Consider the following 24,585-nt stretch of genomic DNA (forward strand, 5'->3'; position numbering starts at 1 on the left):
ACCTCACGTTTAGCACGAGGCTCACCTGTGGCTCTCTGTAAACAACACGACGATTGACCACAGTCAAAACAAAGCTTTCTGACCGTTTTAAAGATATAAAAGTAATTTTCCTGCAGGTGACAGTCAGTGAGAGCCTTTTAATGTCACTTATCAGAACACACTTCAGCCCTTCTGGCAAAAGCATGCGACTATCTCTGGATGATGTGCAGGAATGCTGGACACTCCAACACCTGTAAGTAACTCTACACTTCTGTCGTTAAAGGATTATAAAGCAATGCTTCATTTGCATTTAATCGTTAATGACGTTTATATTGAGGTGATTGCTGTCAAGTTTATCATGTAGAATAATAATATTCAGCAGTAGTGCTGTTTGTTTTTGCATGCAGTCTAATGAATTCATGTCTGATATCTTTATTTTTTGAGCTTCTGGTTATGATTCATCCAGAATTAATGATTTGTGTGTCCAGTTTCATGTTATAAACTTTAATATATATAATGGTACATGTTTAAATTGTGCAACTGCATTGATTAAAATTAAACTCAGCACTGTAAACTAGTTACCATTTGATTGTGTTATGTGGCAATATTATTTTCTTGTAAATCATGTTAGAAATGGCACTAAAAACACAGAATATAGTAATAAATATTTATATAGATATAAAATCATGTAATACATATAGCCTTGAATACTTAACATGTATTTCACTGCATTAAAATAACAAAATAGACATGCAAGTAATGAAATAATCTACTATAATAATAAACTTTAAATATAATAGTATTGATTTGCAATATGAAAATAAAGAGATTCTTAGTTTTATTTATTGATTTATGTATTCCAACCCAACTTTAAATAAATAGTGGAATAGTTTATTTATTTATGTTTTTTTTTTCTTGCAGAGTTTATGTTGGACACATGGACAGTCAGTCGCTGTAATTGTGGTCATCTGCTCATCATGCTGAGGTAATTTGTTTCTACTTTTCTGTTTTTTTGTTTGTTTTGTTATTAAAAAGTGTGAAGACTCCATCAATGTGTGTTGCAGAATAGATCACACAAATATAGTGATGATAACTTTCTCAACCTCATGTCTTATTGGAACATGGAAAAATATTTAGCATCAAGTTATTTTATTTATTTTTCTGCACAGTGGATATTTTTTCTCCACTGATTTCCGTCATTCAGGCTTGTAAACACATACGGACATAAACATAATTTACTCTTCTCGTTTCACATTGTAGCAGTTGAAACATTTGTATTTGTCAGGATGTTTGCTGTTTTATTATGCATTTTACTGTTATTTATTCCCATCATTTAGTATTGAATTTTTCTATAGTATGATTTATTTGTCAGTAGTCATTTTTACACTTTTAAATTCTGAATATGTCTTTAATAATTTTTAAGTATTTAAGTATTAACTATTCTAAGAATATTATTTTAATAATTTAAAGTCGTTCAATTAATTAATAATTTTATACCCTGTATTTGAAATTTTATTAAATAATTGAACAGGTTTAAAATGAAAATAATATATGTATTTTTATTTTTTCATTTTTTTTTCTTTTGCAAAAACATGAATTTTTTTTAAATCCAATTTTCACTTTTTTTTTTTTTTTATAAATCTGTGGAGGAGTGGTATCTTTAAATTAAACAAACAAACAGTTGTTAGTATGAGAAACTGGTGGTTGAGTGGTCAGAGCTCTTGGTTGGAGATCCAAGCCTGACACAGCAGAACAGGGTTCAAATCACCACGCTGATACTAGTTTTGGGAATTTTTGCAAAAAAAAGTTTTTTTTTTTTAAAAAAAGGAAAAAAATTTTCTCTTTTTTTGCTCCACCTTCTGTCTCTGCTCCTCCCCTCTCTCCTTGTCCCGCCTCTCTCTGTGTCGTGGCTACCTCTCCTTGTCCCACCTCTCAGTCCAGCCTACCTTTCTGTATTACTGCCCCAGGTTTGTCCGAGTCATCACCGCTGCCTTGTCTTACCACCGCCGGATGGTCTGTGCCTTTGCCACGCACTTCTCTTACCGCCCCAGGTATGTTTGTGATCTGGTCCGTGTTTCACTGTGTACTCGCGAGCCTTTCGGTTTTGCTCTCTGCTCCTCCTCTGTTCTGTTATACCGCCCCAGGTATTTTCTTTGGTGTACTCCGCACACTTGAGGTGGGTTTCGTACCCACAACTCTCCGTAACCTTGTCCGCAACCAACGGGTGTTATCAGTCGTGCCATCCTGGCTTTCACAATGACACCTGCTTTTTGGCGCATTTTGTTTCGTTTAATGATGGCGATTTAACCAAAGCAAAAGTGAGGTTTGAACTCGGGTCTCTAAGATGAAAGCCTAATGCCTTATCTCCTGAGCCACTGAAGCTCTGGAGTTTGAGTATTGTTTTTGAGTATATTTAGCAATACATCATGTATGTATTTTGCGTATAAGAAGAATGATAGTATTTGTGGGATTCGAACTCACACTGTTAAATGTAGTGATTAAGTATTCTCCCACTTAGCCACAAGCTTGTTGATGCTATAAAACTTTCTTTTTGCAGTTTTATCATCTGTATAGGAATTTTATAAAAGCAATAGTGGGATTTGAACCCGGGTCTCCAAGATAAAAGCGGAGAGGTTTTACCACTGGGCCATTGAATTTGTGAGTATTGCAAGCTTTTGGACAGGGTTTTGTTGAAAGCTTTAGTTTATATCACAGAAAAAGTTCGTTTGCAGACTTTAACATTTGCAAAAGTGGGATTTGAACCCGGATCTCCAAGATGAAAGCTCAAAGAATTTACCACTAGGCCATTGAAGCTGTGAGCGGGAGTTGTTTTGAACAGCGTTTTGTTAAAAAAGGTAGTTTGTATGACCACAAATGTTTAGATTACAGAGTACCAGCAATAGTGGGATTTGAACCCAGGTCTCTAAGAAGAAAGGTCAAAGATTTTACCACTAAACTATTGAATCTGTTGCTTTTATGTGGTTTTAGTCAGGGTTTTGTTGAAAGCTTTAATTTATTTGACCAATATTAGCATCAGTGGGATTTGAACATGTGTCTCCCAGTATAAAGCTTAAAGCGCTTATCACTGGGCCATTGAATCCAAGGGTCTGGTAATGTTTTGGACAGAGTTTTGTTAAAAGCTTTCATTTATAGGGTTAAAATGGATTAGCTAACAGGGTTTAACACCTGCATTAGTGGGATTTGAACATGGGTCTCCGAGTTGAAAGCACAAAGATTTTACCACTCAACCACTGAGTCTCAGTTTTGCCCATGTGTTGGACTTCTGTTTTATAGACAGCTTTCAGAAACAGCATCTACATTTATAAAACTAACAACAAATGCCCCTTCAAAACAGTGTTCAACCTCACAGCTTCAGTAGCTCAAGTATTAACACATCAAGTTTTAAATCTTTAAGACCCGGGTTGGAATCCCACTCTTGCAGAGCTATTGGGAGACAGTTTTGTTTCATTTGTGTTTGATAACACTCATATATGAAGTGGAGTTTTCAAGTATGATTACCCATACTCAAACCTGCTTTTGAATTATCCAAGCCCAGCCGGGACTGAGCTTGCAACCTTTCGATTACAAGTCCAAATCCCTAACCACTAGGCCACAGCTGCCTCTTAGAGACTGCAACAGTTGCATTTGAAACTCCTCTCATTTTTTTTAAATTAGGAGTTTGTGTACAATATTTAGTGGATGAGCAGAAATAGATTTGATCAACTTTTAATCACTTTATGTTAAATCATTGAGTTTGACATTACAATTGACAAACATTGTGGAATTTAAACGTGACGTTTGAATGAGGACTTTAAAATGTTATAAAAATAATGTTCATGTTTCCATTTCTTGAACCATGGATTGTCTCATAAGCCTTTACAGATGTACAGGATAATATTTCTGTCTTAATTTTTCTATCACTTCTAGATGAGCTTGTGATTCATTGAACACAGCTAGATCCTTTAGGGTTCATCAGTCCAACTGCTTCTGAGCTGGACCTGAGAGAGACATCTAGTGCTCAATGCTGATATTACAGCTCATTCACAAACAAATGAGTGGAATATTGTTGCAGGTAAGGTAAAAAAAAACACAATTAATCAAGCAATCATGACAATTGTAAATAAACTTTTTATTAAAAATACAGCTCCTGATATTTGACTTTTTTTTTGCCTGTAAACACTTTTAGTAAGTGTCATTGAGTAAACTGTGAAAGATTAGTCTTCATAATTTCTCCGAGACACACAGTAGCGTAGCAGATCGTCTCCAGGTCAAAGTTTAGTGACAGACAGTGTGTTGTAGATTCGTCTGATGGACTCGTCTGCAGGCTATATGTGATGTTCTGTGGCTTAGCGAGCAGGGGTCGATAACATCCAGGTACGTTGAGTTTAAGGGGAGTCACTCTGCATCAGTCTTAATACCATTGACCCAAATTGTTTTCCCTTTTCAGACTCAGCCAAAACCAGATCGCCCTGAACAGTATGTAATTGGCCTGTATAATTGGTTCCACACTCTGCTGTAGTAGGAGTGAAGGTAGAAGACCCTCATGCTGTAGGGTAAACTGAGCCAACCACGGGTGCAACACTCCTGTCCACTGCCGTACCGGTGGAGCGCCCGCAGCATGAGCCGCTCTCTGGCTTTATTTGCTGGCATCAGTGCCAAGCTCTCCTTGGCGTTCCCTGATCAAAGAGAACAGTTAGTAGTTCTTAGACGCACTGGAACTGAACTATATTAAGCAACAGTTATCAGCATGTATTGAAATCACCAATGTTATGTTTCGCTTAATGTTTATCTATTTTTTATAGCAAAGTGGTCAACATTAATTTTGTTTAATTGAGCTTTACAAATAAATTTCGATGCTCAAATATACATTTGCGGCTGAACTATTACTATTTTAGCCATCAGAGGAATTATGAACTTGATGAAATTAATTTGATGATTCAAGTTTTAGAAAGCTTGATATTATATCATATTGATGACAGTGAATGTAATATGTACATATGCATGCATACACATGATACACATAAAATAAAAATATATATATATATTTAGACTAATATTTAAAGATTAGTACTTTGAGGCTTATTAAGTAAGCCCCTGCTCACTGTATATGATTATTTTGCAATATATGCACTGCAATACTAAAAATGAAATTATGGCACCATCTTGTGGCTCTTCCTAAGTACTTCATAATCACATTCTAAAATGCTTAAATAATTAGATTCAGTAAAAGAAAGACTTAACCAGGGGTCTGTTTACCGCTCTGGAGAGATCTTTTTCAGTACTATGGGCTGGTAAGTAATGACTCTCTTGTCTTTAAATCCTGCATAAGTGAAATCAGAGGGAAGCACTCCGAGTACTGCAGCCATGTAGCTGATGGCCTCCAGAGTCTCCAGGTTCTCCTTCTGCAGAGTAAAATCTGATAGGAAAGGAGGATTGTCATCTAAGATTGGTTTTTACAAGTCAACAAGGGATGTTTCTTCTCCTCTCACCTGTGTATAGACTCTCCTCCTGCATTTGACAGTCTGCCATCGTTTTCTTCTTGGCTGGTTTGCCTCTCTCCCTTAGTCTCATCAAGTCTTTTGCTGGTTCATGAAGTTCTTGATTTTAACAAGCTTCCCAGAATGCCTGCTAATAAAATGATGAACTTCAAATGATGACGTCCGGTGCTCCTTGCTGTCATCGGGCAGGAAGGTGAACACAGAACCAGGTGTTTTTGCATCAATAAAGCTGAAAAACTCCTCAGCGTCTCCTTCAGAGGCCAAACCGGCGAGCTCCTGGAAGTCTGGATCTTCTCTGAACTGGATCTCAGACTGGTTAGTCAGTGTCTGGAGGAAGGGGATATTGAACCGAACCACTCTGTGGACCACAGCTCTCATGTATTTATTAGGAAAAGTTCCTAACAACAGTTCACTTTTTCTTGATAATCTGAACAGGGTTTCAATTTTTAGTTTTTAGTAAATTAACAACAACAACAACAATTTATTTCAACTGTTGAATTATTGATATTTGTAAGTTTGATCATATAATTTACTGACCATTTTTATGATGCTGTATAACTCAGACCACTTGTTTTAATACATGGAATAATTTTTCCTTGCCACATCAGTTTATTCACTCAAATCAAAGCTGACCTCAGTCAGGGGCCTGTAGTGTGAAGCTGGATTAGCTGGCTAGACGCTTAACTTTCAGTTTAGTTTGCACAAGTTCTGGGTTTTACGTAGGGCTCCAGGATACAGGGAAAAACTGACATTGTGATATTTTGTTTTTCTGCGATATATACTGCAATAGGAATATAATTTCACAATACGACTAATAATTAGAATTTGGAAAATATACATATGTAAAATATTACTTTATATGGTTAAAAACCTTTCATTAAAGTTATCCTCAAACTATTTAACAACATCCCGTCCTGTCTTAGGAACATTTTGGAACTCTTTTCTGTTGCACTTCAAACATTGACTACTTTAGCCTTCATTGTGGAAATAATTAAATGCAATTATTCTTTGTTGAAGCTACACATTTGATCATTTCTAGTGCCCAAATGGTTTAAATTCACTTGAAATCTTACATTGTCTAATGCAGACCTGAAAAGCCTTTCACTCAGTGAGAGTTAAACTGTTATGAACTGAACTCTGTCTTCTGGGTAATCACAATCCCAACTCAACACATAAGATCCTGCAATGTGACTATTGTAGATTTGCAGATTGTGATATCGATGCTGAACCAATATATTGTGCAGTTCTTGTTTTAGGTAACATGAAAGCAGCTTGACTTCAATCACTCTTTGTTGGTATCATAGAGCAGCTGAGCAGAGCTGAGCTCCTTCATTGCACCTAAAACCCAGATTTTGTGCAAATTAACTGAAACTGAACTGGCGAGCCACTAATCTGGCTTTAAATTTTCATTAATATTAGCTTCTCATTATTCCCTTTCTAGAGGAGTGACCCTCCAAACAGAAAATGATGGTAACCGACATGTTGAACAGCACAAACACAAAGGAGAAATCTTCACACATTGACAGGTATATTTCATAACAGTTTTAGATCTCCCACACCACAGCTAAAACTAAAGAATCTGTCATCATTTACTCACCCTTCACTTAATTCAAACACTAAAGAAGATATTTAGAAGAAAGCTGAATACCTGTAATCGTTGTTTTCATAGTATTTGTTTTCCCTAGGGAAGTCGATGGTTACAGGTTTCCAGCTTTTCTCAAAATATCTTCTTTTGTGTTTGGAACAACCTGAGGAAAAGTAAGTAGTGTGAACTTTCATTTTTGGATGAACTATCCCTCGAAGCTTTGTGAAATGTCCTGTTAGCGCTTGCATAATCTCACACTATACGTTCATCTGCTCTCAATATTAGTCGTAAGTAAAATAACAACATAAAATGTTTGTTTTGATGCACAAGATGCTGGCATAGATGACATATTTTGCTCTGATAATTGTTGTAATTATGATTGATTATTTTTAGCATATCGTATTGTTTCTATGACAAACGACATTATACAAACTGCAGATATTATTAAGTGTCTATTTCTATCAACAGTAGAAACTAGGGCTGCATGATATTGGAAAAGAATTGACATGGTGATATTTTGTTTTGCTGCGATATATATTACGATAATGATATAGTTTCACCAGATGATTTGAACAGCTCTATTTGGAAAGATTTCTTTAATTTAGATTGACTGGGATGATCAACTCTTTTCCTACGCAGTGCATCTGCATAAAATATAATGAATTACAAGCATATATAAATATGACAGAGCAAAAATTAAACACAAAAAATTAACAATCAAATGTAAAACAACATGTAAAATGTGCACAAATAATTTTATATAATAATGTAAATATAATAAGGGGCAACACGGTGGCTCAGTGCTTAGCACTGTCGCCTCACTGCAAGGTCGCTGGTACCCAGCTGGGTCAGTTGACATTTCTGTGTGGAGTTTGCATGTTCACCCTGTGTTTGCGTGGGTTTCCCCCAGGTGCATCTATGTTGTGCTTTCATAGTAAAATATTAATGTAGCAGATGAAAGTAAATTAAACGTTAATCAAAGGCGGCAACACCAAGGCTCCAAAAATACAAATTTATTAAATTAAAAAGGCTGACACAGAGCGTGTAACGTTTCGAGCCACCCGGCTCTTCATCAGACAATGTTCATCACAATCAGGTGCTCCTTTTTGTACACTTCCGGATCACATGATCTCCTCTCGCATATATGTCCACATATACATACATGCATATGTATACATACACAATCATTCATATATATACATATATACACATGAATACATGTATACACATTCATATATAGCCTATAGCTTTGATATTTCAAGTCAAATTACAAAAAAATATATAAATAAATAAACCATAATATTACATCACAAATTATAATAAAGAAAACATTTAATATATATACCAGGATACACCAGACTATACAACAAAATATAGCCAAAAAAACCTTTAAACCAAACCCCTAGTTAAACCTTCATTCATTCATTATCTTTTCGGCTTAGTCTCTTTATTAGTCCGGGGCTACCACAGCGGAATAAACCCCCAACTCATCCCGCACACTTCCACGCAGCGGACGCCCCTATAGCCGCAACCCATCTCTGGGAAACTAATTAAATATTAAAGACTTATTCAAAAATTATTAAAGAAAAGGACGAATGTCAAACTCCTTATTATGAAAGATGAAAGTAAATAAATAGTAAATAATCCTGTGGCAGTTGCTTTTATCCAAAACATTTTCAGAAGTGAGGAGAAGAACCTATTCATCCTAATAAGGAGAAAAAATATGAGGGGCTGATTTAAATTAAGAGAGTTAAGAGCACACATAAGAGTCTGAGCATTGCTCTTAAGTGTTGACATGATGCTGTTTGTCACAGAAATGATAATGACCATGAGGGCAGCATTCTTTCTCAAATATGAATCAATGGAAACAGACTGCGATTCTCTCACACAATTCTCTTTTTTTTTACTCCAATTAACAGAGTGTTCTTGTCCATGTACACTATCAACATTTTAAGCTTTTACAGAGAAACACAGACCTGTTACAATAGAGATTTATGACTGATTGCTGAATAAACAGTGGCTTGTTATTGTGTGATTGTGACCAATAATGTGGTGATCCAGCATGACCTGGAAATCAATCACCATCATTCAGGCCTGCAGCTAGACTGGTGAAAAGGGTGGTTCTTTTTTCTCAAAAAGTGGACCTTTTGCAGTTATTCGCCTTATGTTCTACTTAATTATGAGATTTAAGTATTGCATTTTAGGGTCATTTAAACACATTTTTTTTTAGCTGGGTTAACTTGTCGAATGTTCATCATAACCACACTTTTTCATGTACCAAAAACATTCGCTAAATATATAAAATAAAGAAATATGAAATTAATACTTATTTTTAAATACAAATTAGTTAAATCATATATCATTAGAAAAAAAGACTTGAAGTTAAAGTTTTTGTTAAAAAAAAAGTACATTTTGAAAGTTCATGGATAACAAAAAAAAGCCTAAATAGCCTAAAAATGAACTTTGATATGGGCTAATTTTAGAGCTTCAAACCTTTTTATTGTTTTTTTTTTCTTTCAAGAATAAGATCCAAGATTCAGAATAAAAGCTGGGCTACTTGTAGTGAACGATGACTTCACTTTTGTCTGATTATATGTTGTCTTGCACAGCTGGATGTTAAATGCAAACAATTATTTTCACATTAACATTACATTAATGCAGGCCTTCTTTGATGGGTTATTTTTTACAATTTATGATGGCATAGCAGTCAAAATAAGACAAATGAGCTCATGGATGGGACAACACTGGACCCTCTATCAGTGAGGGCTGGGTCGAACCACCTGAACACACCCTTGCTATGGGCCTGTCAATACAATGAGATCTCATCCAGACGGCGATTTATTGATTTATGTATTGTGATAAATATTATATATTTGTGAAAAAAGTAACAATGTTGTCTATCACCTCTGCTGAAAAATCATATGTTGATAAGGTATAGGTTTTGTTACTGGTTTAAGCTGGTCAGGACCAGCACATGACTATGACCAGCTAAAATCTACCTTACCTTCCTTCCTATCTAAATTACAAACATTCACAGGAGGTGAGCTTCAGTTCCCTCTTGTGGTCATTGAGTTTATCCATTACGACTTCTCTTCAACTACCCTGTGTTTGACGATGGCTGCTGACACATTCCTTACATATAGGCTATACACTTACACTGATACATACATTGGTGGCCTTTAAAACAAACGCACTACATAGACATTTTAGCTTAAGTCTAAGCAATTTTATATTACTTTTTTATAGACAATAAAACAATTAAATAATAAAATAAACTAAATTAATTAATGATAACATTTTACATTATTAACTTAAACTTTTATATATCATCTGTTAAATAGAACTTAGTGAAATAATGATGTGTGTGAATGATGTTCTTGAAAAGCTGGTTTGCAAACAGACAGAAGTGCTCAAAACACCACATGCTGGTGGCAGAAGTGTTCAACATCTCTCCCTCCCTCTCTCTCAATAGACGAGCCCCAGTCAAGATTATTGCTACAAGTTGCCGCTTTGAGTCAGTCGAAAGCGATTAAAGAAATGTATTTATTTACCTTCATTTCAAAATAACGAAAAATAAATAAACTAATAAAACAGAACAATGTTTATGTGGGTACAACAAATCAATCACAACACTCCAACAATAATCAAACCACCCAGAAGGAGTGTTGAAGATCTTGTGTCTCGTGTTGTTTGTCTGTGTTTGTCCAGATGACTCTAAACACTGGCCATTTAGCGACCTCCATTACTCCAGTTCCTCTGAGAGCTCATTACTGAACCAATATTTCACCGATAGTTTCTACGTTCATTTAGTTATTCAGATGCTCGATTCGTTCAGAAATAAAGAAATAATTGGTGCACACTCACCTGCAGCAGAGCAAAGCAGACATCCACTTCTGCTTGAAGATTGATTGATACACTTGATGACCACAAGAGGGACCCTGCAGATACAATGAGTGATAGAATGTTCGCTTGTTTATTTGTTTATTTACTTACTTTAAAGGTGTTAATTACTAAACACATTCAGTAATATGCAAGAGGGTCTATTTAAGCTACATATTTTATGACATTGAATAAATATCTGGAAGTCATTTTCAGTCTGTCCTGTAGAAAGTGTGCCGCTCCGCTAGAGGCGCAAGAGACCTCACGTTCAGCACGAGGCTCACCTTTTGCTCTGTGTAAACAACATGACGCTTGACCACAGTCAAAACAAAGCTTTCTGACCGTTTTCAAGATATAAAAGTAAATTTCCTGCAGGTGACAGTCAGTGAGAGCATTTAAATGTCACTTATCAGCACACATTTCAGCCCTTCCGGCAAAAGCATGCGACTATCTCTGGATGATGTGCAGAAATGCTGGACACTCCATCACCTGTAAGTAACTCTACACTTCTGTCGTTAAAGGATTATAAAGCAATGCTTCATTTGCATTTAATCGTTAATGACGTTTATATTGAGGTGATTCCTGTCAAGTTTATCATGTAGAATAATAATATTCATCAGTAGTGTTGTTTGTTTTTGCATGCAGTCTAATGAATTCATGTCTGATATCTTTATTTTTTGAGCTTCTGGTTATGATTCATCCAGAATTAATGATTTGTGTGTCCAGTTTCATGTTATAAACTTTAATATATATAATGGTACATGTTTAAATTGTGCAACTGCATTGGTTAAAATTAAACTCAGCACTGTAAACTAGTTGCCATTTGATTGTGTTATGTGGCAATATTATTTTCTTCTTGTAAATCATGTTAGAAATAGTACTAAAAACACAGAATATAGTAATAAATATTTATATAGATATAAAATCATGTAATACATATAGCCTTGAATACTTGACATGTATTTCACTGCATGAAAATAACAAAATAGACATGCAAGTAATGAAATAATCTACTATAATAATAAACTTTAAATGTAATAGTATTGATTTGCAATATGAAAATAAAGAGATTCTTAGTTTTATTTATTGTTTCATGTATTCCAACCCAACTTTAAATAAATAGTGGAATAATTTATTTATTGATGTTTTTTTTCTTGTAGAGTTTATGTTGGACACATGGACAGTCAGTCGCTGTAATTGTGGTCATCTGCTCATCATGCTGAGGTAATTTGTCTCTACTTTTCTGTTTTTTTTTTCTTTGTTATTAAAAAGTCTGAGACTCGATCCATGTGTGTTGTAGGGTAGTTCACGCAAAACTTTCTCAACCTCATGTCATTCTTATTGGAACATGGAAAAATATTTAGCATCAAGTTATTTTATTTATTTATTTTTCTGCACAGTGGATATTTTTTCTCCTCTGATTTCCGTCATTCAGGCTTGTAAAGACATACAGACATAAACATAATTTACTCTTCTCGTTTCACATTGTAGCAGTTGAAACATTTGTATTTGTCAGGATGTTTGCTGTTTTATTATATATTTTATTGTTATTTATTTCCATCATTTAGTATTGAATTTTTATATAGTAAGATTTATTTGTCAGTAGTCATTTTTACACTTTTAAATTCTGAATATGTCTTTAAATGATTTTAAGTATTTAAGTGTTCTAATAATATAATTTTAGAAATTTAAAGTTGTTTAATTAATAGTAATTATCTTAGACTTTTTTTTTTTGCAATTTCATTAAATAATTAAACAGGTTTAAAAATGAAAATATGTATTTTCACAGTTTTTTTTTTATTTTGCAAAAACATTTCTTTATCTTTATTTCTTTATTTTTTTTCACTTTTTTTTTTATAAATCTGTGGAGGAGTGGTATCTTTAAATGAAACAAACAAACAGTTATTAGTATGAGAAACTGGTGGTTGAGTGGTCAGAGCTCTCGGTTGAAGATCCAAACCTGACACAGCAGACCAGGGTTCAAATCACCACGCTGATACTAGTTTTGGGAATTTTTGCAAAAAAAAAAGGGTTTTTTAAAAAAAAAAAAGTTTTTCCTCTTTTTTTGCTCCACCTACTCCCTCTGCTCCTTCCCTCTCTCCTGGTTCCGCCTCTCTCTATGTCCTGGCTTCCTCTCCTTGTCCCGCCTCTCAGTCCAGCCTACCTTTCTGTCTTACTGCCCCAGCTTTGTCCAAGTCACGACCACGTTGCCTTACCGCCTCAGGATTATCTGTGCCTTTGCCACGCATTTCTGTTACCGCCCCAGGTGTGTTTGTGATCTAGTCCGTGTTTCACTGTGAGCCTTTGGTTTCCGCCCTCTACTCCGCCCTCTGTTCTGTTATACCGCCCCAGGTATTCTCTTTGGTGTACTTCGCACACTTGAGGTGGGTTTCGTACCCACAACTCTCCGTAACCTTGTCCGCAACCAACGGGTGTTACCAGTCGTGCCATCCTGGTTTTCACAATGACACCTGCTTTTTGGCGCATTTTGTTTCGTTTAATGATGGCAATTTAACCAAAGCAATAGTGAGGTTTGAACTCGGGTCTCCAAGATGAAAGCCTAATGCCTTATCTCCTGAGCCACTAAAGCTCTGGAGTTTGAGTATTGTTTTTGAGTATATTTAGCAATACATCATGTATGTATTTTGAGTATAAGAAGAATGATAGTATTTGTGGGATTTGAACTCACACTGTTAAATGTAGTGATTAAGTATTCTCCCACTGAGCCACAAGTTTAGTTATGCTTTGTAACTTTCTTTTTGCAGTTTTATCAGCTGTTTAGGAATTTTGTAAAAGCAATAGTGGGATTTGAACCCGGGTCTCCAAGATAAAAGTGGAGAGATTTTACCACTGGGCCATTGAATTTGTGAGTCTTGCAAGCTTTTGGACAGGGTTTTGTTGAAAGCTTTAGTTTATATCACAGAAAAAGTTCGTTTGCAGACTTTAACATTTGCAAAAGTGGGATTTGAACCCGGATCTCCAAGATGAAAGCTCAAAGAATTTACCACTAGGCCATTGAAGCTGTGAGCGGGAGTTGTTTTGAACAGCGTTTTGTTAAAAAAGGTAGTTTGTATGACCACAAATGTTTAGTTTACAGAGTACCAGCAATAGTGGGATTTGAACCCAGGTCTCTAAGAAGAAAGGTCAAAGATTTTACCACTAAACTATTGAATCTGTTGCCTTTATTTGGTTTTAGTCAGGGTTTTGTTGAAAGCTTTAATTTATTTGATCAATATTAGTATCAGTGGGATTTGAACATGGGTCTCCCAGTGTAAAGCTTAAAGCGCTTACCACTGGGCCATTGAATCCAAGGGTCTGGTAATGTTTTGGACAGAGTTTTGTTAAAAGCTTTAATTTATAGGGTTAAAATGGATTAGCTAACAGGGTTTAACACCTGCATTAGTGGGATTTGAACATGGATCTCCAAGTTGAAAGCACAAAGATTTTACCACTCAACCACTGAGTCTCAGTTTCGCCCATGTGTTGGACTTCTGTTTTATAGACAGCTTTCAGAAACAGCATTTACATTTATAAAACTAACAACAAATGCCCCTTCAAAACAGTGTTTGACCTCACAGCTCCAGTAGCTCAAGTATTAACACTTCAAGTTTTAAATCTTTAAGACCAGGGTTCGAATCCCACTCTTGCAGAGCTATTGAGTACTGAGTGGACAGTTTTGTTTCATTTGTGCTTGATAACACTCATATATGAAGTGGAGTTTTCAAGTATGATTACCCATACTCAAACCTGCTTTTGAGTTATCCAAGCCCAGCCGGGACTGAGCTTGCAACCTTTCGATCACAAGTCCAAATCCCTAACCACTAGGCCACAGCTGCCTCTCTGCAACCGTTGCATTTGAAACTCCTCTCATTTTGTCAATTAGGAGTTTGTGTACAATATTTAGTGGATGAGCAGAAATGGATTTGACCAACTTTTAATCACTTTATGTTGAATTATTGAGTTTGACATAACATTTGACAAACATTGTGGAATTTAAACGTGACGTTTGAATGAGGACTTTGAAATATGAAAATAATGTTCATGTTTCTATTTCTTGAACCATGGATTGTCTCATAAGCCTTTACAGATGTACAGGATAATATTTCTGTCTTAATTTTTCTATCACTTCTAGATGAGCTTGTGATTCATTGAACACAGCTGGCAGATCCTTGAGGGTTCATCAGTCCAACTGCTTCTGAGCTGGACCTGAGAGAGACATCTAGTGCTCAATGCTGATATTACAGCTCATTCACAAACAAATGAGTGTAATATTGTCCCAGGTAAGGTAAAAAAAAAAACACACACAATCATCATGACAATTGTAAATAAACTTTTTATTAAAAATACAGCTCCTGATATTTGACTTTTTTTTGCCTGTAAACACTTTTAGTAAGTGTCATTGAGTAAACTGTGAAAGATTAGTCTTCATAATCTCTCCGAGACACAGTCGTGTAGCAGGACGCCTCCAGGTCAAAGTTTAGTGACAGACAGTGTGTGTTAGACTTGTCTGATGGACTCGTCTGCAGGCTATATGTGATGTTCTGTGGCTTAGTGAGCAGGGGTCGATAACATCCAGGGACGTTGAGTTTAAGGGGGGTCACTCTGCATCAGTCTTAATACCATTGACCCAAATTGTTTTCCCTTTTCAGACCCTTTTCAGACTCAGCCAAAACCAGATCGCCCTGAACAGTATGTAATTGGCCTGTATAATTGGTTCCACACTCTGCTGCAGTAGGAGTGAAAGTAGAAGACCCTCATGCTGTGGGGTAAACTGAGCCAACCACGGGTGCAACACTCCTGTCCACTGCTGTACCGGTGGAGCGCCCGCAGCATGAGCCGCTCTCTGGCTTTATTTGCTGGCATCAGTGCCAAGCTCTCCTTGGCATTCCCTGAAGAAAGAGAACAGTTAGTAGTTCTTGGATGCACTGAAATATATTAGGCATTAATGATCAGCATGTTCTGAAAAATCACCAATAATATGTTTTAGCTTAATGCTTATCTGTTTTGTACAGCACATTGCTCAACATTAGTTTTGTTTAATTTTGATTTATAAATAAACTGAAACTGAATTAGAAAATGGTTTGGAACAAAATGGTTCAATGATCAAATATACATTTGTGGCTGAACTATAACTATTTTAGCCATCAGAGATTTGATGAACTTGTTGACGAAATTAATTTGATGATTCAAGTTTTAGAAAGCAAATTGATACTGTATCATATTGATGACAGTGAATGTAAAGTGTACATATGCATGCACATAATACACATAAAATACTTTTTTTTTTTATTAATATTTAAAGATTAGTACTTTGAGGCTCATTAAGTAAGCCCCTGCTCACTGTATATGAATATTTTGCAATATATGCACTGCAATACTAAAAATAAAATTATGGCACCATCTTGTGTCTCCTCCTAAGTACTTTATAAATCACATTCTAAAATGCCTAAATAATTAGATTCAGTAAAAGAAAGACTTAACCAGGGGTCTGTTTACCGCTCTGGAGAGATCTTTTTCACTACTATGGCCTGGTAAGTAATGACTCTCTTGTCTTTAAATCCTGCATAAGTGAAATCAGAGGGAAGCACTCCCGAGTACTGCAGCCATGTAGCTGATGGCCTCCAGAGTCCCCAGGTTCTCCTTCTGCAGAGTAAAAGCTGATAGGAAATGAGGATTGTCATCTAAGCTTGGTTTTTACAAGTCAACAAGGGATGTTTCTTCTCCTCTCACCTGCACTGTAAAAAGTGATTTTTTGACCTTGTAAATAATGGAAACATTATTTAAGTATGTTTTACAAACAAATACTATTTTGTCTTTTTACTTAAAAATGGCATGTTTAATTCAGTACATTACTTGCAGTTTCTTTGTCATTTATTGTTCTAAAATACATATGTAGATTTGAATACAATCTCCTAAGTAATATTTACTTAGTGTTTGCCATCTAATCAAATCACACCAAAAAATGAACAACTCAAGTAAAATGTACTGTTCAGCAAGATAATTGATGCGCATGCGTCTTTGGCTCTGAGTTTGAAGTGGCGCGCACAGAGGAAAGGAAGAGAGACTTCACGACGGCTAAAGTGATTTTTACCACGGTAAGTTATTAATAAGCTTATTAATTAATCGAAGAATGTTTGCAGAAAAGTGTAGAGTTATTAAGCTATCTGCAGTCCCAGTGGTTTGTGCCTATACCGTTTCTTTTTTATCAAGTTACGGATGCTAAAGTGTTCATGTTAATTGCTAACAGATTTTTGGATAACGTTAAAACGTAATCTTAGTTTTGTTTTGTTTAACACACGGATAACAGAGTTAAATCATTACTAAATAAAGCTATTAATATAGTTGACGGAGTTTGCGATTTGCACCACAATCCGTTATTAGCAAACGGCATGATCTGTCGAAAACAATTGTCTTAAGTTTTATATATGACCTAATCTTGTCAGATTATTGTAAAAATGAGTTTTAACATCCGTGCAAATTTAGCTCGAGGCATTGCTATGGAAGCCCGTTCCCGCATATAAAGTCAGAATTGCGAGATATAAAGTCAGAATTGCGAGTTATAAAGTCAGAATTGCGAGTTATAAAGTCAGAATTCTGAGTTATAAAGTCAGAATTGCGAGATATAAAGTCAGAATTGCGAGTTATAAAGTCAGAATTGCGAGATATAAAGTCAGAATTCTGAGTTATAAAGTCAGAATTGCGAGATATAAAGTCAGAATTGCGAGTTATAAAGTCAGAATTGCGAGATATAAAGTCAGAATTCTGAGTTATAAAGTCAGAATTGCGAGATATAAAGTCAGAATTGCGAGTTATAAAGTCAGAATTCCGAGTTATAAAGTCAGAATTGCGAGATATAAAGTCAGAATTGCGAGTTATAAAGTCAGAATTCCGAGTTATAAAGTCAGATTTCCGAGTTATAAAGTCAGAATTGCGAGATATAAAGTCAGAATTGCGAGTTATAAAGTCAGAATTCTGAGTTATAAAGTCAGAATTCTGAGTTATAAAGTCAGAATTGCGAGATATAAAGTCAGAATTCTGAGTTATAAAGTCGCAATTCCGAGTTATGGACTTTACTGTTATGGCGACTGACCATAAATGTGTGTTAAAGACTCTTTCAGGTTCTCTGCTTGTGATCTGGTATGGATTCACAGCCCAATTTTCCCAATAAAGGCCAGGAGGACACAGTATTTGGTTGACACTTTTACTGAACTGAAATATGAACTAATACAGCCCTTTTAGTTTTATCCCTGTGTACAATAGCCTGCATATGTCTGTACATATGTACACCACATGAGGGCACCCTTACAACGTGAAACAACAGCTGTAACAAAATGTAAATCATATCGTTACACATATAATACAGAAATAATAAAGAAATCTTAATTTTAGTCTTTTGGAGGAATCACACAAGCTACAGCTAGTTTCTGTTTAATGCTTTATAATTGCTATTTAGACCAAATGTTGTAAGTGGCATAATTATAAAGAACAAATCCATACAAATAAATAGACAGCCTAGTTTAACTAGCCTATATTTTCTTTTTAAAAGCGTGATAAACAATAAACAGTTGGATATAGGCTTTATGTTGTGATTATGGGCTAATGTGAGTCTTTAACACTCCATTTATGGTCAGTCGCCATAACAGGAAACTCCTTAATAACTCGCAATTCTGACTTAATATCTCGCAATTCTGACTTTATAACTCGCAATTCTGACTTTATAACTCAGAATTCTGACTTTATAACTCGCAATTCTGACTTTATAACTCAGAATTCTGACTTTATAACTCGGAATTGCGACTTAACTCAGAATTCTGACTTTAGAATTTTTTTTATTTCATTTTATTTATTACATTTTTTTTTATTTAGTGGCGGGAACGGGCTTCCATACATTGCCCTGTCGTGTTCAAGCATTCTGTCCCAGAAAAGTTCGAGCTGCCGAAATTTAATAATCACCCTGCTTTTCGCGTATTAATCATACAGGATTAAGCTTAGTTTTTAAAATGCACTTGTAAAAGGCAAATATTACCTTGAACTTTATTTATATTGTTTACCTATACTATCGGGTATAATAGCTATATATAGAAATCGATAAGGTGACTGTACTGCACACTTTTGCATTTACACAAGTCTAAATGCTTGTTTAAATAAATCTTAATTACTTAACAATCAACCTTACATAAGTTGTAAAGCCTGTATTTTGTTTCATGATGTTCTTTTACTGACCAATATCTACTTTACACGTGGTTGATATTTGCAAGTAGTTAAAAATTAATTCTGACATAAACATTTCTTACATTCTTTTACAGATATTGCACTCAGTATTCAAGCTAATGCAAGGTAAGTTGGCAATACTTTATTACAGCACACCTCACAGATAGGTAGCAATAAGTATGCATTCACATGTGCATCGTTTGTTAACTTTAGGTGCTGGAGAATGAGGTGGTTATGTAAAAAATGCAGCTTTCAGTCAAACCGAAGACTACAGCTATTAAAACACTTAAGGCTCAAACATGGAAATGCAGGCCGTCAATCATCAATACCATGTCTTTATGCAGATTGTCCTTGTTCATTTAAAACATTTAATGCCCTTCAGATACACTTATCCCGAAACCACACGGAATCAGACAAACCAAGCGAGGTGCTGTCATTTAGTTGTCTAAAATGCAGTGCAACTCCATTCTCTTCGGAGAAGCAATATTTTGAACACCTTAGAAGCCATATGAGGAGGTATGAGGTAATGACATGTGTGTTCAAAAACTGCAGCTTCAGTACCAACATTTATTCAACCTTTGCGACTCATAAACACAGGAAACACAATACACACTCCATTGAAGATTTTAAAACTGAAGTCTTGAAAAAATACCCAAATCCTGCTGCTTTTCAAAATGATCTAGAGGTCTCTGATGATGACACAGAACTTGATGAAACTTTGGTTGATGCAGGAGAGAACTTACTTGAAGTTGTAAAGAAGAAGTTTGGACAACTTCTTCTAAAGTTGCAAAGTAATTTCAATGTGTCCGGCAAGTGTATTGATCAAATTGTAGATGACCTTCAGTTCCTATCTTCCGCTGCATCTGCTCCAGTTTTGAAAGATGTTGTTGAGTCCACTTTGAAGAAACATAACTGTGAAGTACATTCAGCGGTTATCTCAGATTTGGTAAAAAATCTTTGTGAATCACACCCTTTAAGTTCAGCTCTAGGGAAAGATGGCCCTTTTTCGACGTCATTTAAGAGGTCACAATTCATGAAAGCACATTTTTCAGTCGTTGAACCAGTAGAATACATACTACACAATAAAGACAACAGAACATTCCAGTATGTCCCAATACTTCAGTCGTTATTGCAAATCTTGAAGAATGTAGAAGAAAAAGACTTGGTCACTCAAAGAAAATCTGGATGTGCATCACAATACCAGTCTTTCCAAGATGGATCTCACTTCAGTAAAAATTATTTTTTGGCTGGAGATGAGGATAGATTAAGTCTTATTCTGTATATCGATGATTTCGAAGTGTGCAACCCCTTGGGAACTTCCCGCAAGATCCTCAAAGTTACGGCCGTCTATTGGGTGTTAGGAAACTTTCCAGCACATGCACGATCAACACTAGCTTCTATCAATTTAGCTATTCTGTGCAAAGCAGATGACACAAAGCGATTTGGATATCAGAAAGTTTTAGAGCCACTCCTGACAGATCTTCAAAGCTTGGAAAAAGATGGTATTTTTATTCCAAGTTTAGGAAAAATCATGAAAGGCACTGTGGTGAGCGTGGTGGCTGATAATTTGGGAGCCCATTCTTTGGGAGGATTCGTTGAAAACTTCACAGGATCTAATGTCTGCAGATTTTGTCTTGGAGAAAGGTCCCAGTTTCAGACCACAGATGTAAGATCTGGACTTTTTCAGAGGAGAGATAAAGAGCAGCACACTCTGCATGTTGAGACGGCTATGTCAAGTCCTATTTCCACTCATTGCTATGGTGTGAAAAAACAGTGTGCACTGTCTGAAAAACTACAACATTTTCATGTAACATCTGGTTACCCACCAGATGTGTTACATGACCTTCTTGAAGGTGTCGTTCCATTGGAACTGGCATTGTCATTTCAAGACTTCATCAAGAAGAGATATTTTTCTCTTGTGGAGCTCAATACTTGCATTCAACAGTTCCCTTATAAGTGGAGTGACCAAACAAATCGTCCACATGTGATTCCTAGTCATTTTGCCACAAAAAGAACTGTAGGAGGGAATGCACACGAAAATTGGTGTCTGTTGCGTCTGTTGCCTCTCATAATAGGTTTGAAAGTACCTGAGGATGATGAAGTATGGCAGATGTTAATGACCCTTAAAGACATTGTGGAACTTGCAGTGGCCCCAGTGCATACTGAGCAGAGCATCTGCTACCTTGCCACTTTAATATCTGAGCACCGAAACAGATATCTGGAAGTTTTTCCTCAAGAAAAGCTCCTCCCCAAACACCACTTTCTCGAACACTACCCTGAGCTTATTCAGGAATTTGGTCCTTTGGCAGCCCTGTGGACCATGAGATTTGAAGCTAAACATAGCTTTTTTAAAAAAATTGTCAGACAAACAGGCTGTTTCAGGAACATACTGCTGTCCCTTGCAAAAAAACACCAGCTCATGGTTGCATTGCATCTCCATGATTCAAATGTGACAAAGTCATCACTTTCAGTCACAACAACTTCACAAGTCTCTGTGGATGTGCTAAAGGATGGAATAAAAGATTTGGTGCAACACAGGTATCCACATGTCACAGTGGTGCATGTTGCAAACAATATGCACTTCTCAGGCACCAACTACAAACCAGGGATGTTGCTATGTCATGGCTTTACTGCAGATTTGCCAGACTTTTCTGAGGTGTTACAGATTATCTTCGTTTGTAATGAACTGGCCTTTGTTGTCAGACTACTAAGCACATGGTATAACGAGCACTTTAGGAGCTATGAGTTGGAACACACAGGCAACATTCAGATACTGGAGCAAAAAGAAATGGTAGACTACTATCCTCTGGCTGCATACACTGTTGCAGGAAGACGACTAACTACCTTAAAGCACTACATTACTCCTTCTGTTTAGGTACATGATTATCAAAGTTAATATTGTACTTAATTCATATTGTAATAAATTGTTCATTTATTTTTTTGTATCTGTTGCAGATGTGCACCCCAGCAAAGCTGCGATTAGTTTTTGGAGAGAATGATGTTCGCAAATTGGTTCTGCCCTCAGGCATCCCCAGTACTCTCCAGGAGCTCAAAAGTATAATCCAAGAAACATTCAGTATTCTAGAATGCTTTACTTTGATGTATGAAGACATGGAATTTGGGGGACAGTTTTTCAATTTGGACTCAGTAGATGATGTGCAGGATAAATGTACTCTAAAAGTAGTACAAACTGAACCCATCACCCTAAATATGGTTGCTATGAATAGATCAACTCTACCAACAGAGTCTGATGCCAGGTCATGCAGTTCTCAGGACACTGTTGGGCTGACTCCTGTAAGTGACACTTACCTTTCTTCTGACTCCACATCCAGCGGATCTCAGGACACTGTTCTTTTATCGTCCTCTGAGACTACCACATCATGCCGTTCTCAAGGATGGCCAACAAAGTTTATAGTACCTACTTTCTCCTTTGATACTGAGCTCTTGCTTTCAGATGGAAACAAAGCCTACCAAAAGGACGGCACTCTCTTGAACAATCATAGAGTGACAAGTAGTGTCCTTGAGACGCTAGCAGAGACAATATTTTGTTACACTGCATATCCAACAGGTGTCCAAATTATGAATGTAGTGGAGATGTTGATTGAAAAGTATCCATGCCTCAAAGAGCCAGGGTCCTTTAATGGACAATATGGGTGGCAACAAAGGATTAAATATAAAATGGGAAATTATCGAGCCAAATTAAGAGGTAGCCAGCTTTCTTGCCCAGAGCTTGAGGTGAACCAGAAAAGGAAGACAAATGAAAACCCTACTCCAAAAGGCTTCAAAAGACCTAGGAAGGCTGAAGTAAATTACTTGCCACCATTTCCATTTGGGGAAACAGGAGAAAGTTTGGAGAAGGAGAGACTAGATCTCCTTAATGAAATTAGGAAGAAAAACAACAAAAACATCATTGGCGAGAAAATGGAGAAGACTTTCTCCTATCGAAGAACAGAAGTAGTTAAGGACTGCCCTGCTGTTAAAGATTTCATGGAGAGATGGCCAGCCCTTTTCTGTGAATCTGAGGTAAACTTCACTTCTTTTCTTTGTTGGCATAATATGCAGTGATTTCAAATATAAATTTTTTGAAGTGCAATACAAAAATTTACCAGTGCACTCAACTCTAATCATCACTTGATTGTGTTACATTTTATTTTCTGTTTTAGATCAAGAATGAATTTAGAAGAATCACCACAATTTCCTTGGAGCGTACATTCTTGGAAAAGCTGGACTTCTATACTCCAAAACTCCTGGCTTTGTTTGAGATGAAGGGTGGGGTTGCTGGCATAAGAATTAGACATTTGCTGGATTCACTCAGCCAGGTAAAATGTAAATTTTGTTTACAATTGTGAATCACTTATGGGATGGTATGCTGCTTCCTGACTCTGTAAATATGTTGTTATATGTAGATGTATACACATTTAATGTTCGCTGCATTTTACTTCTGTTTTTAACAGCAAGAAGATAGGCTTGAAGATAGGCGAGACGTTGTGATTCGCTGCCTCCTGTCTTTCCTTGGAGAATCAGCTGAGGAGCTCATTGAAGACCACCAGGTATTACAGTTCAATTAAATTCAAATTTATTTGTATAGTACTTTTTACAGTGTACAATGTTACAAGGCAGCTTTACAAAACACACATTGTTGAATGATCAATAAATTGAAACAAATCAAAGAAAAAGTAATAATCAATTATTAGTCTAGTGCTGACTTTGTTTGAAGTCCTTACATGGCCTGGCGTCGTCAAGTCTTGGGTCATCTAACGTCATACTGGGAGGCGGGGTCCAGACATGGATATACAATAATTAGTGTAGCAGCTAGCAGTTAGCTAGCTACATACACAGCTACATCCATTTCTATTTTTCCTTGATTTTTGGATGTAGACAGTAGTGGTTTGACTGATATACTGTATTTGTTTTCTGCATATTTGAACCCTGTCAAGCACTGACGATGATGCTGAGATCCATGTTTTTATACTGAGGAAAATTGAAAGGCTTATACACCATTGTTACAAAACTTATAGAACACCCAGTGATGGTCAAGAAGGCAGCACCATACATTTAAATGTCAGGTGTATGTAAAATTTTAGACAGGATTTCCAGTGTAAATTGTTATTTTGTATATATTTCTTATCTTTCATTTATATATTGTCTATAGAAACCATTCAAATGTTTCCCAAAAGACATAATAATTTACACTAATTATCATTTCCAGAGGTTTACACCCTCCTGACTCTAAATGTACAGTGTTATCTTTATTAGCATCACTAAATGTTTCTATCTACTGTAATAATTGTGTATGAGTCTCATTATTGTGTTCAATGTAAAAGTATTACTTAACAGCATACAGATACTGCTGAAGAAACTGCATATTGGGTTTAAATATGCAGAAAATGCTAAATATACTGAAGACTAGTGGACAGTTTGTCTCAGAACAGG

The 24,585-nt window shown here is 36.0% G+C and overlaps 2 protein-coding genes, 1 long non-coding RNA gene and 1 pseudogene across 6 annotated transcripts in view; 2 read left to right on the forward strand and 2 right to left on the reverse strand.

Annotated features, from left to right (window-relative positions):
• Positions 1 to 5: 5 nt before the first annotated feature.
• Positions 6 to 4,658, forward strand: LOC137491526 (uncharacterized). Its single transcript, XR_011011483.2, has 6 exons — positions 6 to 232; positions 901 to 964; positions 1,916 to 2,030; positions 3,907 to 4,051; positions 4,279 to 4,353; positions 4,427 to 4,658. It is a non-coding gene; the product is annotated as an uncharacterized lncRNA (long non-coding RNA).
• Positions 4,088 to 5,932, reverse strand: LOC795849 (pseudouridylate synthase PUS7L-like; annotated as a pseudogene).
• A 5,255-nt stretch (positions 5,933 to 11,187) lies between these two features.
• Positions 11,188 to 24,585, forward strand: part of LOC101884202 (uncharacterized) — a 51,360-nt gene continuing 37,962 nt past the window's right edge. For 3 of the 4 annotated variants that reach the window (XR_012401967.1, XR_012401968.1, XM_017355296.4), the window contains exons 1-5: positions 16,952 to 17,036; positions 19,248 to 19,278; positions 22,108 to 23,175; positions 23,316 to 23,471; positions 23,607 to 23,702. Coding sequence is in view for 2 of the 4 variants with exons in the window: in XM_017355296.4 (XP_017210785.2) it covers positions 22,108 to 23,175; positions 23,316 to 23,471; positions 23,607 to 23,702 (1,320 nt within the window). In the remaining 2 variants the exon portion in view is untranslated. Of the gene's footprint in view, positions 11,433 to 12,101; positions 12,166 to 15,073; positions 15,222 to 15,590; positions 17,037 to 19,247; positions 19,279 to 22,107; positions 23,176 to 23,315; positions 23,472 to 23,606; positions 23,703 to 24,585 lie in introns of those variants that run through there. The other variant, XM_073947102.1, reaches the window with a different exon arrangement.
• On the reverse strand, positions 15,264 to 16,622 carry LOC137487282 (pseudouridylate synthase PUS7L). The gene is made up of 3 exons (XM_073946785.1): positions 16,438 to 16,622; positions 15,609 to 15,874; positions 15,264 to 15,547 (listed from the first exon to the last, which is right to left on the reverse strand). Exons 1-3 carry the CDS (start codon positions 16,620 to 16,622, stop codon positions 15,360 to 15,362), a joined length of 639 nt encoding a protein of 212 aa, XP_073802886.1. The 3' UTR covers positions 15,264 to 15,359.

The sequence above is a fragment of the Danio rerio genome, chromosome 4 (genome assembly GCF_049306965.1).
Source record: "Danio rerio strain Tuebingen ecotype United States chromosome 4, GRCz12tu, whole genome shotgun sequence".
Classification (NCBI taxonomy): domain Eukaryota; kingdom Metazoa; phylum Chordata; class Actinopteri; order Cypriniformes; family Danionidae; genus Danio; species Danio rerio.